The 19181-nt window shown below is 45.1% G+C and overlaps 1 protein-coding gene across 1 annotated transcript in view; it reads left to right on the forward strand.

Moving 5' to 3' along the window:
* LOC147709358 (mitochondrial amidoxime-reducing component 1-like) overlaps positions 1 to 19181 on the forward strand; it is a 301956-nt gene that overhangs the window by 262299 nt on the left and 20476 nt on the right. Inside the window, exon 4 of the mRNA XM_086927930.1 lies at positions 1695 to 1835. Coding sequence (XP_086784056.1) covers positions 1695 to 1835 — 141 coding nt within the window. The remainder of the gene's footprint in view (positions 1 to 1694; positions 1836 to 19181) is intronic.

Raw genomic sequence — 19181 nt, forward strand, 5'->3', positions numbered from 1 at the left:
ATTGTCCACGTTGCGATAGTTTAGAAGCAGACATTACACATATTTTTGCTACATGCCCACATTTGCAGCCTTTCCTTAACTCCATTGAACTCTTTATGAAAAGTTCTTTGGGAATAGAGGTCAAGCTGACCCCAGTTTCTGTTGGGGGTAATCGAGGACTCTACCCAGCCTCAATTTGATTATTTTTAATTTGTTGCTATGGCAGTGCTTCGACTTTGCATTGCTTAAGCATGGCTTGACCGACTTCCACCCACTCTGCACCAATGGTTGGCCAAGTTGCTAAACGCCTACAATCTTGAGAAGGGGATTTACGTAAGAAAAGGCAAAAGGGGAAGAGCGCTAGGGCTAAAAATATGGGACCCCCTTAACAATTGGAAGGAAAGGCAAGCCCCTGTCTCTAAGGTAATTCATACTTATTGACCGCACTATGATTTATTTATTTATTTCCTTTATCTACTTAATTTGATGGTTTTATACTGCAATTTTTTGTTAGGATGACCCATGTATAAATGTCTCTTATTTCAAATCTAATTCATGAATGTATATGCAGACCTATCTAAGACTTGTACGCTCCAATAGGTCACAGCTCATGCTCATGTTGGTTTTTGTTTATGTTTTTTTGTCGTTGAACACATTGACTCGCAGATGTATTGGTTGTGTTCTTTCATGACTGAATGTGCCCTGTGGGAAAAAATAAAAATATTTAAAAAATAAAATTAAAAAAAAGCAACCAGCAATCATCCTAAAGTTAACCCATAGCAAAAAGTCTAGTTTAAGATGTTTTCTGAAAAACATCTTGTTGCTGGCAAAACGCATTCATAGAGAGCGATGATTACAAGCCTTAGTAGCCAAAACGGGGAAAAAAGTAGCCTCACATCCTGGTACATGTAAACTTGGGAGTGTGGGCAAACAAAGGATCAGACACTCTCAAAGTTCTGGCAGGTGTATAATGATGGAAGCTATCCAAGAGATAATCAGACCCAAAGGTAAAAACACGCTTGATGGGTTAATGGAAGGGCTTTAAACATGATACAGTTTTTTATTAAATATTTTTTTTACTGGAATCCAGTGGGGAGCTTTAAGTTCAGCGACAGGAGAGTGGGGAGGAGAATTCAGGGAACATGGTGTGAACACCCACACAGTTGTGGGTTTGGTGGTACTCTCACACATTTACAATGTATTTCACACTTAAGTTCCGTTCCAGTTTTACGTTCCACTTAACCAGGCTTGAGTGGTGTAGAAAGTATGGGGGAGAACACCATCATCCCCTCTTTTCATGGGTGGTCTGTAGAAAGTGAGACATTTCAAGTGCAAGTTATTTCTGATAATTAAAATAAAATCACAGAGACATTTATGGGATTTTACTAATTCACTCACTCTAAGAACGCAGAATACCTACAATCCAGTAATTGTGTAGATGCAGAGTCAGGCTATGGAGAATGAACACCATGAAAGTTACCAAAATGCTGGCTTCCTTTTTGAATGATTGTAAGTATGTTAAGGAGATGGACCGATTTAAACCTTCTCGATGGATAGATGCAGGGCCGCTCCTCCTGGGATTTACAGCTTGGAATCTGTGGTCCATTTGTAGGTAAATATTGTGTCTGAATTTGGATGAATGCTTGTGTTTTCATCATGCCATATAAAATAATGTTGTTGTGATTTCCTTTACATGTCTGAACTTCCATCTCTAGACGGCTTATTCTGACATTGCACCCATCATGCTCCTTTCTGAAGCTTCGGTGGAGGATCTGAACACCAGGCTAGACAAGAAAGTGAAGATGCAGAATTTCAGACCATGTATCGTCGTCTCTGGCTGCTGCGCATACCAGGAGGTGCGTACACCTTCTATTGGGACAGTAGAACATAGTTGGCATTCTACAAGTTATCTGCACTTCAGCCCTAATTATCAAGGCATGTCCCCATAGAGACAGAATGACCAAACATTTGATAAAACTTTTTTCTCCTGAGCTCTTCTGAGCATAGAAGAACTGTTGGTCTTCAACTCACGCACAAAGTAGACACCTGGGAAAGTACACAACCCAGCATATATGTATATCTAATTGCTGCTACATGATGACTTTAGTCCCCACAGTTTTCCCTTCGTTAATTTTCTCCCAGCAAGTACTTAACTTGAAATGTGTGAGTGCTGAAATCAATGAATGTTTTATAATGTATTGTAACCCTTCAATTTGTCTGTTATTTTGTGTTTGCTCTGTTGTTTTCTGGTTATCCTCACCATGTCAGAGACACCCCACAGACTCATCTTGTCTTTGATGTACTTAGACCATTCGCTAACCAATCACCTGGCACCCAGAAACTACACACTGGAGATAGAGTCACCTTGATACGCAACACCAACATACAACTTGCACCACTTACAAGCTCTTCTGCAACCTTTTTGAAAATTGTGCCACACATTACTAGTCCTCATGCATCACCCCAAACATAGAACCTGACTACACAACACCTATCATAGAAATCTAAATCTTCCTACTGATCCCTACAAAAAATATATTAACGAAGTCACTCTAACGACACAAAAGTGGACTATAACATTCCATACATAGACTACCCAAAAGGCCTTTTCCCGATTCTGGTCAGACCACCACCCCATCTATTAATGCATAACGACACACTGCTAATCCACCAAGGTCAGCTAAAGCCCAAGGAAACCACAACTCCCTGTTTCTAGAACTTGCCCACAATCTCTCCTGTTTAACCCATGGCATACACAAAAACTGCCCAAAAAATCAACTCACATCTGATATATATATTCACTGAAAAAACCATAGGTTTCACATCTGTTATAGTCAGGAATTAGCATTTAAAAAACCTATTAAATTCATTGAAAAAACCATAGGTTTCACACCAGTTATAGTTAGCTGGAAATTTTACTGACATAAAACCATTGAAATTCCACGTTATAGTTAGTTGGACTCACTATAACTTGCGCGTGTAATGCACTGCTGATGACGTCACATATTACATCACTCATGACATGGTCAGTGACATCACTCATGACATCACTGATGACACCATCCAGTGAATGTGTGCCTTTCTGAAAAATAAATGTTTTATATATGTATATGTAAAGGTCAATCGAAGAATAAATGTTTAAATAAGTGTCTTAATGGATGTTTTAAAAAGAAATTGATTGGTTAACTGGCTTATTAAGTGTATTTTAGTGAATACATATATTAGCGAATATTGTTTAAATATTTAAATGTTTGTATCAGTGTTTCACTTTGTGTATAAGTGGCTGCATGGGTTGGTGAGTAGCTACATGTGTGTGTATATGGGTTATTAGATGTTTTTTTTAGTATCAGTATGAGTGTCTGTATGGTTTAGTGGGGGTATTACTTAGCACATAGATGCATCAATCACTGACTCACTGTTTGTATGTGTTTGGAAGACGGCATATGTGCAGGACTGTATGGATGGATGAGTGTGTATATGTGTGTGTTAGTGAGTGAATGACTGTCTCACTAGTGTCTTTATCAGTAACTACATATGTTTTAATCTAGTATTTGTGAGTATTGATGTATATAAGTGAGTATATGTGAGAGTGAGAGATTGTAAGAGTTCCTGTTTAAATACGTATGTGTTTCTATAAGTGATTGTTTAAAAGAGTAAGTATGTGTAAGTTTCCTTAGAAGTAAGGTGGTAGTGTGTGTATAGCTGTATATGCAAATAAATGGATGTTCAATAGTTTATTTGCATGTGCGAGTATGTGTGTGAGCAACTTTTGGATGACTGTCAGTGTATAACAGGATGTATAGGTGTATCACTACATATGATGAGTGAGTATATGTATGAGTGACTATATAGAACTGTTGGTGAATTAGTGGATGTGTATATTAATGGTGGAATTACTGAATTGGTTGTTGTAACTGGTATGGGTATCTCCTTTTTTTTGAAAATGTTAGTTTCTATTTTTGAATATGTGTTTCATGGGTTACAGTGAAAGAAGGTCTGTCACTCTGTCACAAGGATGGTGTCATTAGTGATGTCATGAGTGATGTCGCTGACCATGTCATGAGTGATGTAATATGTGACGTCATCAGCAGTGCATTACACGCACAAGTTATAGTAAGTCCAACTAACTATAGCGTGGAATTTCAATGGTTTTATGTCAGTAAAATTTCCAGCTAACTATAACTGGTGTGAAACCTATGTTTTTTTTAATGAATTTAATAGGTTTTTTAAATGCTAATTCCTAACTATAACGGATGTGAAACCTATGGTTTTTTCTGTGAATTTCATAGGTTTTTTAAATTCTAATTCCTAACTATAACTGGTGTGAAACCTATGGTTTTTTGAGTGAATTTCATAGGTTTTTTAAATGCTAATTCCTAACTATATATAAGGCCCCAAACCTATATTTTTTTCTTTGAATTTCAAATTTTTGTTAATAGCAAATGTCTATAGCTATAAAATGTAATATGTTTGAAAAACAATGAATCCTATATTTTATTTGTATTTAAAACAATTTTTTTAATGTTTGTATATATATATATATATATATTTTTTTACCCTCGAGCGCTCCCGGGGCGCGCCCCGGTGAGCGCCCGGAAAGCGTTGTCTTTTGAAGCGCCCCAGGGCGTGCTCCGGAGAGCGTCCCGTAAGCGATTATGCCGCGAACGAAAACATCATCGTGACGTATCGGTAGCCGCGTCCACGTGATACGCACGCATAAGCGCACCCGGAAGCACTCGAGCGAATACGATCGCGCAACGTAAACATGTGGCGCGCTTACACGACGCGCCCGGGGGCGCGCCGCCTAAGCGCGTCGGTCATGTGACCTGAAAATAACACTTTTTATTGGTGCAGAACAGTTTTGGTTTCATAATGATGAAATCCCTGGTCTTGTGACCTGAAAATAACACTTCTCAGTGGTTCAGGCCTTTTTTTTCCCAAATGATGTACGACCCCACCTTTTTTCCTTATTCTGACTTTGTCCTTTGACTTAGGAAGACCTGTTTTGCAATCTATGAGGTATTTTTTGTACTTTGAAATGGCTTCAATCAATCAATCAGTGACACTTATAGAGCGCGCTACATACCCGTAGGGTCTCAAGGCGCTGGGGGGGGGGGGGAGGTGCCACTACTGCTCGAACAGCCAGGTCTTCAGCTTCTTCCTGAAGGAGAGGTGGTCTTGGGTCAGGCGCAGGTCGGTCGGGAGGGAGTTCCAGGTCTTGGCGGCCAGGTAGGAGAAGGACCTTCCTCCTGTAGTCGCTCTTCGGATGCGGGGGACTGCGGCGAGGGCGTGGTTGGCTGATCGGAGGTGGCGTTTGGGAGCGTAGAAGTTGATCCGGCTGTTGAGGTAGCTCGGGCCTTGGTCGTGTAGGGCTTTGTGTGCGTGGGTGAGGAGGCGGAAGGTGATTCTTTTGTTGACGGGGAGCCAGTGAAGGTCTCTCAGATGTCTGGTGATGTGGCTGGTTCGTGGGATGTCGAGGATGAGTCTGGCTGAGGCGTTCTGGATCCGCTGGAGTCTCTTCTGGAGGTTGGCGGTGGTACCGGCGTAGAGGGCGTTGCCGTAGTCCAGTCGGCTGGTGACGAGGGCCTGGGTGACGGTCTTCCTGGTCTCGGTGGGGATCCACCAGAAGATCTTCCGTAGCATGCGTAGGATGTTGAAGCACGCCGAGGAGACGTTGTTGACTTGCCTGGTCATAGAGAGGGAGGAGTCCAGGATGAAGCCCAGGTTGCGTGCATGGTCTGTCGGTTTGGGTGCGGTGCCCAGGGCAGGAGGCCACCAGGAGTCGTCCCAGGCGGAGGGTGAGGAGCCCAGGATGAGGACCTCCGTCTTGTCCGAGTTCAGTTTCAGGCGGCTGGTCGTCATCCACTCGGCTACCTCTTTCATCCCTTCGTGCAGGTTGGCTCTGGCGGAGGCGGGGTCGTTGGTCAGGGAGAGGATCAGCTGGGTGTCGTCGGCGTAGGAGATTATGCTGAGGTTGTGTTTGCGTACGATGGCCGCGAGGGGGCTCATGTAGACGTTGAAGAGGGTGGGGCTCAGAGATGATCCTTGAGGGACGCCGCAGATGACTTCGGAGGCCTCTGATTTGTACGGTGGTAGGCGGACTCTCTGTGTTCTTCCGTCGAGGAAGGAGATGATCCATTCCAGCGCCTTGTCCTGGATTCCGATGTTGCTGAGGCGCTGTACTAGGGTGCGGTGGCAGACCGTGTCGAATGCCGCGGAGAGGTCTAGGAGGATGAGGGCCGCTGTTTCTCCATTGTCCATCAGGGCTCGGATGTCATCGGTGGCGGCGATGAGGGCGGTCTCGGTGCTGTGATTGGCTCGGAAGCCGGACTGTGAGGGGTCGAGGGATCTGTTCGTCTCGAGGAAGGCGGCCATCTGCTTGTTGACGGTCTTCTCGATGACTTTGGCTGGAAACGGGAGGAGCGAGATGGGGCGGTAGTTCTTGAGTTCGGTGGGGTCCGCTGTTGGTTTCTTGAGTAGAGCGCTGAGTTCGGCGTGTTTCCAGCTCTCAGGGAAGGTGGCGGTGTCGAAGGATGTGTTGATGATGTCTCGCAGGTGGGGTGCGATGACAGCGTCGGCCTTGTTGAAGACGTGGTGAGGGCAGGGGTCGGTCGGTGATCCGGAGTGGATGGAGTTCATCGTGTGGATGGTGTCATCGGTGCTGATCGGGGTCCAGGCGTGGAGGGTGGTGGTGGGGGGTGGTTGTTTGGTCATGGTGTGCGTTGGTTGGTTGTTGAAGCTGTTGTGTATGTCCGCGATCTTGTTGTGGAAGTATGAAGCGAGGGAGTTGCAGAGGTCTTGGGATGGGGTGATGTCGTTGTTTCCTGCGCTGGGGTTGGAAAGCTCTTTAACGATGTTGAAGAGTTCCTTGCAGTTGTGTGCGTTGTTGTCCAACCGGTCCTTGAATGCTGTTTTCTTGGCGGCGCAGATCAGCTGGTGGTGCTTCCGGGTGGCGAGCTTGAAGGAGGTCCTGTTGTCCGGTGTAGGTTCCCTTCTCCAGGCTTTCTCGAGGGCTCGGCAGTTCTTCTTGGAGCTCTTGAGTTCGTCGGTGAACCACGGGGCTTTTTTGCTGCCGGGTCTGCTGGGCGGGGTCCTCAGCGGGGCGAGCTCGTCCGCGCAGATGCTGATCCACTTCGTGAGGTTGTCGGCGGCCTGGCTGGGGTTCGCTGAGCTGGCAGGAGGGTGCTGGCTCAGGGAGGTGGCGAGCTGGTCTGCTGTGATTTTGTTCCAGCTTCTGCGGGCGGCCTGTTGCTGGTGGTGGTGGGTCGTCGTTCTCTTGAAGGTGAAGTGGATGCAGCTGTGGTCCGTCCATTGAAGCTCTGTGGCGTGGCTGAAGTCGATGTCTGTGCTGGAAGAGAAGACTGCGTCGAGTGTGTGTCCGGCGAGGTGGGTGGGGGTGGACACCAGCTGCTTGAGTCCAAGATTGGCGAGGTTGTCGAGCAGGGTGCTGGTGTTGCGGTCGTTGTTGTTCTCCAGATGGAAGTTGAGGTCCCCCAGGAGGATGTAGTCAGCGGAGGGGAGGGCATGCGGGCTGACGAAGTCGGCGATGTCCTCGCTGAATTGTGTGCGTGGTCCAGGGGGTCGGTAGATCAGGGTGCCTCTGAGGGTGGTGTTCGGGTTGGTGTGGATCTGGAAATGCAGGTGTTCGGCGCTGGTCAGGGTGTTGTCGGTGCTGGTCGTGAGACGGATGGTGTTCCTGTGGATGATGGCGATGCCTCCTCCCATCTGGTTGGCATTGCGGTCCCTCCGGACGATCTTGTAGCCCTCTGGGATAGCGATGGCGATGTCGGGAGCTGAAGAGGCGTTCATCCAGGTCTCCGTGAGGAAGGCAACGTCAGGGGCTGTGGCGTCTAGGAGGTTCCAGAGTTCGATGGCGTGTCTGTGGACGAAGCGGGTGTTGAGCAGGATGCACTTGAGGTGGGTGCTGCTGGTGTTCGAATTGGCGGGTGCTGGTGCGAGGCAGGTCCGGATGCAGGTGAACTTGCAGGCGTGGCAGCTGAAGGGTCCGTGGGTGCGTCGTGGTGTGGCTTGATGGCATTCTGGGAGTCGGCCGGTGTTGAGTGCGATGAGGGTGGCGGCGGAGTACATCAGGCGGGTCGATCGGGGTCTTCGGGGACCAGGGGTCCTGGCGCTGGGCGCGATCCGGTCGCGGACGGGCGTAGACGGGCTTACCTTTGGCGCGCCTTCGGTTCACAATCGGCGCGCCCGCTGCGCGTGACCGCTGCGCGTTCGCACGGTCGCCATATAAGGCGAAGTGCGCGGGTAGGCGGAGCAGCTGGGAGGCGGGAGCGGGGAGGGAACAGAAGGAAAAAAGGGGCGGGGTCTGCGGTGGTGGCGGGAAGTGGGGAGCGGGGAGGGAAGACGGAGGGCGGCGAGGTAGGCGGGCAAACAGGAAGGAGAGCGCTGACACGGCAACAGAATAGCAATAAAAAATACAATACACAATGAGACGCTAACACGGGCACAGAAAAAGAGAAAATAAAAACAGGCACAAATTACGGTCAAAAAAAGGCCAAAACAACCGACAGCGGAGTCAGCCGGCAGCCGGCAGCGAGGCAGAGGGCAGGCAAAGGGGCACACGCAGCAGCTGGTGGCCGTGCGGCGCGGGGGTGTCCCACAAGTGGGTCACACTCACCTGCGTCGCACGGTCGCCATATAAGGCCAAGTGCGTGGGTGGGCGGAGCAGCTGGGAGGCGGGGAGGGAACAGAAGGAAAAAATGGGCGGGGTCTGCGGTGGTGGCGGGAAGCGGGGAGCGGGGAGGGAAGACGGAGGGCGGCGAGGTAGGCGGGCAAACAGGAAGGAGAGCGCTGACACGGCAACAGAATAGCAATAAAAAATACAATACACAATGAGACGCTAACACGGGCTTCAATAGCAGCAGCAGCTGGAGCATCTGCACCACCACCACCACCACCACAACCACCAAGAGGACCACCACAAGATTACATTGGTGGTCAACAAGAGGAGGAGGAGGAGGAGGAGGAGGGGAGAAGAAGATGGCTGCAAGAACACAATACCCCATACCAGCCAAAACCACACATTGTATGGGAGTTTTTTTCGATCCCAGAGGGCAAGAAAAAAGTAAATGCGGCCAAGGTGACTTGCCTAATCTGTGGCATGGAATTTCCAGGGGAAACCCTAATAAAAAATACTCTTTTGGAAACAACACCATGATTCGCCACATGCAGCGCAGGCATCCAAACAACTATTCTGCTGCAGAGATGAGGGAACTGGCCAGTAACCTTCCCCAATCTTCAAGCTCCACCTCCCAAAGAAATCAACCCACTCCAACGGGACCAGAGGCAAGGGAGACGATCCCTTGCATTCAGCCACGGTTTGCGGATTTCCGTATAACATGTATACATTGTGGTAAGACCATCTCGTATGGTGAACTGAGCATAAAGCTCATCGTCCTTGCTGGGGACAACCACAAATGCCCCAAAAAACCCAAATATTTTCTTATTTTTTTTTCTGCTCCAGTTGAGCCATTTTCAATTCCTTTTTTTTTCGTTTATCCCCATAAAAATACCAAAAAAAATATAAAATAGTTCATAAAAGCTAAAAAAAAGTACAAAATGTTCCAAAAACACAAAAAAAATAAAACAACAAAAAGAAGAAAAAAAACAGTTCTTTTTAGAACTACCTCTAATTTATAAAAAAAGGCTACATTTTTTAATAACTCTGTCATTCTTCTTTCCCCATGGGCCGCTCCCCGGTCCGCTCCCCGGTGCGCGTACCGGGCGCTCCCCCCATGCAAATCAAAAAAATATATATATATTTTGCACCGCGGGGCCCTTTTATAGCTCCCACATCAAACCTAGGAGGTCAGGGGGGGTCTACCCTGCCCCCTTATGGTCCTTTCCCCCTTTATTTTTTTCCACCTCTTGTGTCTCTATCCTACCGAGACACAAGATGGCGGCCGGTCCGGACTGTTTCGAATGTTTACAGACACCCGAGAGCCAATCAGCTTTCCGTGCGCACCTCGCGTGTCGCGCCCGCTGCGCTCCCCGGTGCGCGTACCGGGGCGCGGCCATAGTTATATATATTTTTTGGAACCTAAATTACTCAAAATCCACTGGAGCACATATCTTGAGACATAGCAAAGGCACATCGGGCTACCAGTCCCTACAATTTTGCCAAGTTTGGTGGAAATCCATTCAGCCGTTCGGGCTAAAAGTGAGTTCGACCGCCCTATGGAAATTAACATGGGAAAACACGTTTTGGGACCCCCCTTTTATCTCGGCCCCCGCTTGACGAATCCCCCCCCAAACTTTCAAGGAAGGACTGGAGCTCCGCGAGGCAAATTTGAGGAAATTTTCAGGCAGATTCGTCAACCGACGCCAAAGTTATTCCAAATAGAATTTTGGGATTTTGCATTGAAAAAGATCCTAACTATAACTACCTACTGGCGACTGCCAGTAGGTTATATATATATATATATATATATATATATATATATATATATATATATATATATATATATATATATTCATTCCATCTGGTCCAAGTTCGAGGCTGCCGGGTGCTCTGGGGCGGTGCACGCGAGGCGCGGCAGGACCCGCCGCGAAAAATATAAATTCAGCTTTTCTCCTTCCAGAGAAGTTGGTTCCTCGTGCACTCCCGTGTGTTTTTCAAATTACACCACACAGATTTTTGAGTCGATTGTAGGCTTTATTTTCAGCAACCAGCAACACCTTACGCGTTTCGGTCTCTACGGAGACCTTGCTCACAGGTTAACTGAGTCAACATATTTTTGCATTTAAATAAAGTGAAAAAAATGCTCCTGAAATTACATCACTTCCTGTTTATCGCACAGGCTTTGTGGGACATGCAGTTTTTAGTGATAATTTCTAAATTGCAGTACATCCTACCATATCATGAACCCACAATTATCACGCAATTCTACACATTTGTGCAAATTAATTCAATGATTTTAAACAAAAGTTAAGCCCTCCAGTGGGCGTAAACAATCAACACATATGAGGCCCTCCGCTCGGCTGATGTTTCTTGCTAAGTAGGTAGGAATACTTCCATCTATGTTTATATGTGTCATTTTATCCTGATTATTGTTGCATGTCCTTAAATTGGGAAAAAATAAACGGGGGGGAAAAGTTTTCTTTGTATAAACATAACAGTGCAGATTAAAATTAATGTTTTACAGGGTTGGTATCCTTGTTACTGATCAGTTTTTAGTTAATTTTCTTCGAGTCAGTTTAAAGGTGGCAGTGTAATTCTTCATCCTGATTGTGCCCATAAGGGCTCAAAGTTCGGAAGTTCATAATGTGTTTCGATTCTTTTTGTCTCATCACTTTTTCACGGTCTCCACCTCTTTGATTGGGTCCGACACTTTCTATTCCATAAAAAGTTAGAGCTTTCCAATTTCCTTTGTGTTCCTTTTCCATATGTTTTGCCATTGCGTTGCTGCGGTCTGAGTTAATAGTAGCTCGAACATGCTCCAAAATGCGTAGTTTTAATTCTTTTCGCATCAACTGGAACCCATTGCGAATTATATAGATGTGTTTTTGCCAAAGGCTTAACCTCGTACATAAAAGACACGGGGGATATGTTGAGAAGACTGCAAGACACTCCATGGCAACCCTCATACAAGCTGATCACGATGGATGTCGTATCGTTGTAGTCTAACATTCAGAACAAAATTGGTTTGGAGGCTTGCAAATCTTTCTTAATGGACAGAAGCATACAATTTATGGACCACAACAACATGCTTATGGAGATGATTTCAATGTGCCTGGAGCAGAACATATTTTTATTTGGACATGAAATTTATCGTCAATCTAAAGGCACAGCGATGGGCTTTTCTTTTAGTCCATCATATGCATGTCTGACAATGGGACAATGGGAAAAAACATGGGCATGGAGATCTGAAAATGATGAAGCGGTACAGAAAACCATAGCGTGGTTAAGATATATAGATAACTTGCTGTTAATCTGGGAAGGAACAAATGAAGAGTTTGAAACCTATTTTGAAATCCTCAACAATTCAAATTTCGGTCTAAAATTCACGTACACAATCAGTGAATCAAGGGTAGTATTTCTGGATACGGAGATTTTTGTGAAAGACAATGTATTACAAACAACATTACATCGTAAGAGCACCGCAACAAACGCGGTCTTACATGCCCAAAGCTTTCACCAACCAAGTTTAATACACAATATCCCATACGGAGAATTTCTTCGCATAAAGAGGATCTGTTCTAATGATGAAGACTGGCAAACACACAAAAATTTTGCCAGAAAAAGATTTGAAAAACGTAAATACAACCCTGCATGTATTCAGACAGCTTTAAATCGCTCCTCCAGTATCAAAAGAACTGATTTGCTCAAAAAACAAAAATCAAATGATGAGGATGAAAAAATTCGATTCATCACTACTCACTCAACGGCCAATCAAGCAATCATCAAAATCCTCAGAAAAAACTGGCACATATTACATATGGACCCAAAAGTTGCTGAAATAGTGTGGATCATCCCAATGTGACTTATCGAAGAGCCAAAAACTTGAGAGACAAACTCATCCATAGTCATTTTCACGAACAAAAAAAACCAGAAGCATGGCGCAGACCTGGAGGATTTTACAAATGCTCTGGATGCAAAGTTTGTTGTATTGCCAAAACAACCAAGGAACTAGAGATGGCGAATAAAAAACTTTGGAGAATTGATCAATTAATCAATTGTAAAACACAATTTGTTATATATGCTTTGGAATGTCCGTGCTCCTTGAAGTACATCGGAAGCACAAAAAAAGAATTAAAACTACGCATTTTGGAGCATGTTCGAGCTACTATTAACTCAGACCGCAGCAACGCAATGGCAAAACATATGGAAAAGGAACACAAAGGAAATTGGAAAGCTCTAACTTTTTATGGAATAGAAAGTGTCGGACCCAATCAAAGAGGTGGAGACCGTGAAAAGTGATGAGACAAAAAGAATCAAAACACATTATGAACTTCCGAACTTTGAGCCCTTATGGGCACAATCAGGATGAAGAATTACACTGCCACCTTTAAACTGACTCGAAGAAAATTAACTAAAAACTGATCAGTAACAAGGATACCAACCCTGTAAAACATTAATTTTAATCTGCACTGTTATGTTTATACAAAGAAAACATTCCCCCCCCCCGTTTATTTTTTCCCAATTTAAGGACATGCAACAATAATCAGGATAAAATGACACATATAAACATAGATGGAAGTATTCCTACCTACTTAGCAAGAAACATCAGCCGAGCGGAGGGCCTCATATGTGTTGATTGTTTACGCCCACTGGAGGGCTTAACTTTTGTTTAAAATCATTGAATTAATTCGCACAAATGTGTAGAATTGCGTGATAATTGTTGGTTCATGATATGGTAGGATGTACTGCAATTTAGAAATTATCACTAAAAACTGCATGTCCCACAAAGCCTGTGCGATAAACAGGAAGTGAGCAGGAATTTCAGGAGCAATTTTTTCACTTTATTTAAATGCAAAAATATGTCGACTCAGTTAACCTGTGAGCAAGGTCTCCGTAGAGACCGAAACGCGTAAGGTGTTGCTGGTTGCTGAAAATAAAGCCTACAATCGACTCAAAAATCTGTGTGGTGTAATTTGAAAAACACACGGGAGTGCACGAGGAACCAACTTCTCTGGAAGGAGAAAAGCTGAATTTATATATATATATATATATATATATATATATATATTTATATATATATATATATATATATATATATATATATATATATATATATATATATATATATATATATATATATATATATATATATATAATTACCTACTGGCAGTCGCCAGTAGGTATATATAGCTAGGATTTTTTTCCTATGGGATTTTTGAAAATTCTATGTGGAATAACTTTGGCGTTTGTGGACGGAATTGGCTGAAATTTTCAGGAAAATGGTACATTTTGTCTCTGAGCAGCCCCTGAAAGTTTGGGGGGGTTTCGTCAAGGGGGGGCAGAGAAAAAAGGGGGGTCCCAAAACACGTTTTTAACATTTAGTTTTCCATAGGGTGGTTGGACTCACTTTTAGCTCGAACGGCTGAATGGATTTATACGAAACTTGGCAAAATTGTAGATATGGTTTGCCCGACGTGCCTTTGCTATGTCTCAATATTTGTGCTCCAGTGGATTTTGAGAAATTAACGTTTTAAAAAACAGATATATCTGTGACAGCGCTCCGGTTAGCGCCCCGGTTCGCGTACCTGACGCGTAACGGAACTTCGCGAAGCGAAGCTGATTGGCTCTCCGGTGTCTGTCAATATTCTAAACAGTCTGGACCGGCCACCATCTTGTCTCTCGGTAGGATCGAGAGACAAGAGGAGGAGAAAAACAAACGGGGAATTTAATGAAAGGGGGCAAGGTAGACCCCTCTTGACCCCCTAGAAATGATGTTGGGGTTATTAAAGGGTCCCGTGGGGCAAAAAAAAAAATTTCGATTTTTCGCGGTAGAAGCGCTTCCCGGTATGCAAACCGGGTCGCTCACCGGTAGCGTAACGGGAGTTCACCATTTTGTGTTTCGTTTTAATTAAATCACAAGATGGAGGAAAAACAATGTGGGAAATGGGTATAAGGGGGCACGGGAGACGTATCCTGACCCCCTAGGTTTTCTGAGGGTGGCTGAGGAGGCTCATATATGTTGATACATGTCTTCCAGCGGCTGCGCAGGAGCGGAATTTTTTTTTTGCTGCGTGACGTCTGTTAACGTTTGATTCGAAGGAAATCAGGACGTGTTGACCGCCATTTTGTCACTGCGAGTAAATATATTGTTCATTTCAAAGCGTTGGAACATGGAAAAGGGAGAAGGTAGAGATTGTCTTGCTGCGTAGTTTTTCTCAGGGTGTGCAGTAAGGCCCCGGTTGTGCTTATACTCACGGTGGGGTCTTCGAACACTTTAGCAAATGATGATCCAAGCTGAGGCAAAGGAGGGTGTCAGTCGGGGGGGGGGCATTGGTGATTCTCACTGTAAGATAGGTAGTGCGGACCCTTGTCCCCCCTTTTGTAATCTGTCATGCCTATCTTCTCCCCACTGATTGGTAATTGGTTCTACCCGGACCATTTACTAGAGGTAGCTCGTCCGGCCCCACCGGAGGGCACCCCTAATAAAGAGGACATATATATAAAATACGGATTAGCCACGGTACCTTCCTAGCAAATTATGGCAAAACGAAAGGAATCGAACAGAATCAGTAGGCCACTGATAGGATCCTTTCTGACCCTGCTAAAACAAGAAACACCAGGAAATAGCCCTCCGCAAAAGTATGAAACCAGGGGGAGGAGCCAAGCTCGCGGTCGGGATGGCCACGAGGTAGTTCGGCTCCGCCGCCCTCGCTGCCTAAGCATGCCTGCCCCACCACCCACCCCGCCCAACTATCGGCGTCACCAGATTGGACTAGATCACGCATAATTGGACTATGTCTTTTTCTCGTTATACAGTAACATCTTTGTGCTCGTTGCCACATTACAAATATATAGCACTCCAACGAAGTAGTAGGATTATAACACTTTAATAACTTATAAATATATACAACGCTCCAACAAAGTAAACACGTTAAAAAAAAACATTTTAAACAACTATTTACATGGCAGCCTGCTGCAACATCCATCTCAAAGCATTCACCGTCCGCTTGACACTGTCCCTGCCCCTCCCTCCCCGGAGTAGCAACAATGGGCTGCTTTGGGCTGTCTTTTAGTCGGCTTTGGGCTATAAAAAGCCTACAAAATCCGTCGGCCTGTGAGGCGGCGTCAGTAGCGGATCGTTGTGCGAATAGGCCGAAGGCAGCACAACGCGCCGAGATCCGGACGGCACCGAGGTGGTGTCCAGCAAGTTGCCGCACTGGTCTGGCCATCCTACAATGCTGTGCCGAAAGACGGCGTGGGGTGCCCCGGGGGGGGAGGCGGCGCGAACCGACCTCCCCAGCCTCCACAGGTGGAGGCTCCTCAGCTGCAGTGGGGTGCCCCTTGGCGTTTCGCTCGCCATCCAGCTGAGTTGCGCCCGCTCTTGCGGCACAGTGCCTCACCCTCCATCCAGCTGAGTTGCGCCCGCTCTTGCGGCACAGTGCCTCACCCGCCATCCAACTGAGTTGCGCTCGCTCCTGTGGCTACAGCGTCTCGCCCACCATCCAGCTGAATTGCGCCCACTCTTGCGGTGCAGCGATAGGCGGCTGCCACAGGACTCTCAAAATGGCGGCCGGCTCTTCGGATTTGGGCCTGGTCCACTAAAATGGCCCTGGGACACCTTGGAACTCGGACGCTTGCCTGCTAGGGCATGGGCCCCATTCCTGAAAGCGTCCCCTCAGCCGTGAAGATTCTACAAAAGTCACCGGGGCCCCCGACTCCCGCAGGCTTCCGGTGGGGAGCGGCTGCCATGATTGCTTGCGGAATGGCCACAACGGAGCCACAAGATGGTGGTGCTCTCATGCTGACGCCAGCTTCAGTCTGAAACATCCAGAAACACTGTAGACTACCAATTCGATCAGTTCCGGTGGAGCCCCAACGTGACCCGGTAGGGAAGAACTTGCCCTCCCCTCTTTTGACTGATGGTTCTTGTTGCCTATCTCTTCTGTTGTCATTTAACAGAACCTTTTTTGACTGCCAAAAGGGGTTCTGGTCCGTCCGCTGGTTTGTGGAGACATTTTGACTATATCCTGGACCTGCCCGGCCTCGCCCAAAATGGCGCCGGTATAAATGGGACTCGCAACTCCTTGTTGTGTACTGGTTGCCCAGCCTTGATATCACGAGATACGTATGCAGTTTTGAAGCACATGGCGGGCGGGGACGAGTACTGATTGAACATTTGGACATCCCTATTGATATTAAGTTCTGATGTGTTATTGATTACTGTACTATTGAAAGTTCGAATTAACGTCACCCATGGTACTTGCCCGCAAATGTATATCTAGATAATTTTATTGTAACTGGCCCTGTCGTACTTTAATTATAAAATTTACGTCCACCGATTCCGCAACTGTTAGACACCTTAGTTCTTGCAACCTAATGGCCCGCCCGTTACGTTCTTCTACAGTGTAAATGTCCCCTCATCATATACGATTCCAGTTTGCTCCGGGGCCGGCCCACGTGGTTATAGGCCCGTATTTGTATACTGACATTTTCACAATAAAGGTTTTTAAAACAAAACATGGTAGTAGTACCTAGATTGGTAAAGTTTTGAATAATAGCCACTGTTTTCGAATCAGTAAAAGGCAAGTGAAATAAAGCAGCCCGATTACATGACGGTTAAAAGGTATAATACGCAGGAATGCTGTAAAGATAAATGGTCAAGGGCTGTTGTGTTTTCCACTCCTGCAACATAAAGTGATCGATAAGAATCCGTTATTCAGGCCTATCAGTGACTAAGACAGCAGGCCGAGCCTCTTTTGCTCAACGGCTCCCTCATGGGACGAAGAAACGCCCTTTTTCTCGAAATAGGAACATTTTACTTGCAGGACAGTTGTAAATTTCCCGGGAAAATACATTAGCCTGAAACATTGTTAGTGATAAACTGTAAATGCATCTGGGTCCTTTGCTTTACAAGTCAGAGTGAGAAAAAAAAAGGTGGGGCTTTCATCATTTGGGAAAAAAAAATGTTCTAAACCAATGAAAAGTGTTATTTTTAGGTCATATGACCAAGCCTTCCATCATTAGGAAACCAAAAGTAAAATGAACCAATGAAAAGTTTTATAAACAAGTCACATGACCTGTTATGCTTACGTTACGCGCTCCGCGCCGCGCCCCGGATCGCTTCCGGGTGCGCTAACGCGGCGCGTCATAAGACGCATTACGCGGTAACGTGATACATCGCGCTTACGCGACGCGTCACAATGTTGATTTCTAACGCGGTAGTTGCGCTAACGGAACGTTTACCAGTTCGCGGACCGGATCGCGGAACAAAATGAAGCTAACGGGAAGCTGCCCGGTTTTGCGGACCGGCAGCGAAACAAAAAAAATAATTTAAAAAAAATAAAAAAATATATATATTACAAAAATATAAAATATATTTTTGAATTAGAATAAGAATACATTTTACAGCTTTTGATATTTGCTATTAAAAAACCATTGAAATTCACTGAAAAAACCATAGGTTATAGACCATATATAGTTAGGGATTAGCATTTACAAAACCTTGAAAATTCACTGAAAAAACCATAGGTTATAGACCATATATAGTTAGGGATTAGCATTTACAAAACCTCATTTTACTCGCACAAAACCATTGAAATTCGCATATATAGTTAGTTACACTAACTATATATCGCGCACCCACAATCCACTGCTGATCATGTCACATATTACATCATTCATGACATGGTCAGTGACATCACTGATGACATCACTGATGACATCTCAAATGACATCACTGATGACATCTCAAATGACATCACTGATGACATCACTGATGACATCTCATTTGACATTACTGATCACATCATTGATGACATCATTCATGTGATAATACGATGAACCTCATCGGACTCTGATATAACCTTAGATACACTCAGGGTAAACAGACAATCACAGACTGTCACTCATCCATGGAGTTACTCACACACCTAGTCAGTCATGCAAAGAATCAATCACACCTCCATTTCCTCAACTATACAGTTATACACACCTTACTTATTCAAACATATACTAACACATATTTACTCTCTTATACAATCCCTGATACAAGTTCCCAATGATCCATACAGCCACTCACACATTCACTGGCTCTTATGCACAGATTTTTATATATGTCAACTCTCACATGTACTGTGTTTTACATATGTACTTACTTTGACATGTAGCACTCACCAATACACTCATGCACACAATCAACGGCCCATACAGCTGTTTCCACGTGCACTTTTGAACCCATACATCTAGTGAATCAACTGCTCACACATCTATGCACAGAGTCATACACCTCCCAGCCACCCACACACACACTCAGTCTCCCATACAAATACTTGGGCAACCAATCAATAACCCATAGAGTTACTCATATAGCTACTGATCAACACATGCAGCAGTTTACAGAACAACAGACATAATGATGCACAATTTAAGACAGTTTAGTCACTAACCCATGCACTCAGTGAGACACATTTAATCACTCACTCATACAGCAAGTCATGCACCTACTAAATCCTTCATCCAGACACTTATACATCCACTCATTCTTCAATATGTAAGACATATTTTA

The sequence above is a fragment of the Lissotriton vulgaris genome, chromosome 6, assembly GCF_964263255.1.
Source record: "Lissotriton vulgaris chromosome 6, aLisVul1.2, whole genome shotgun sequence".
NCBI lineage: Eukaryota > Metazoa > Chordata > Amphibia > Caudata > Salamandridae > Lissotriton > Lissotriton vulgaris.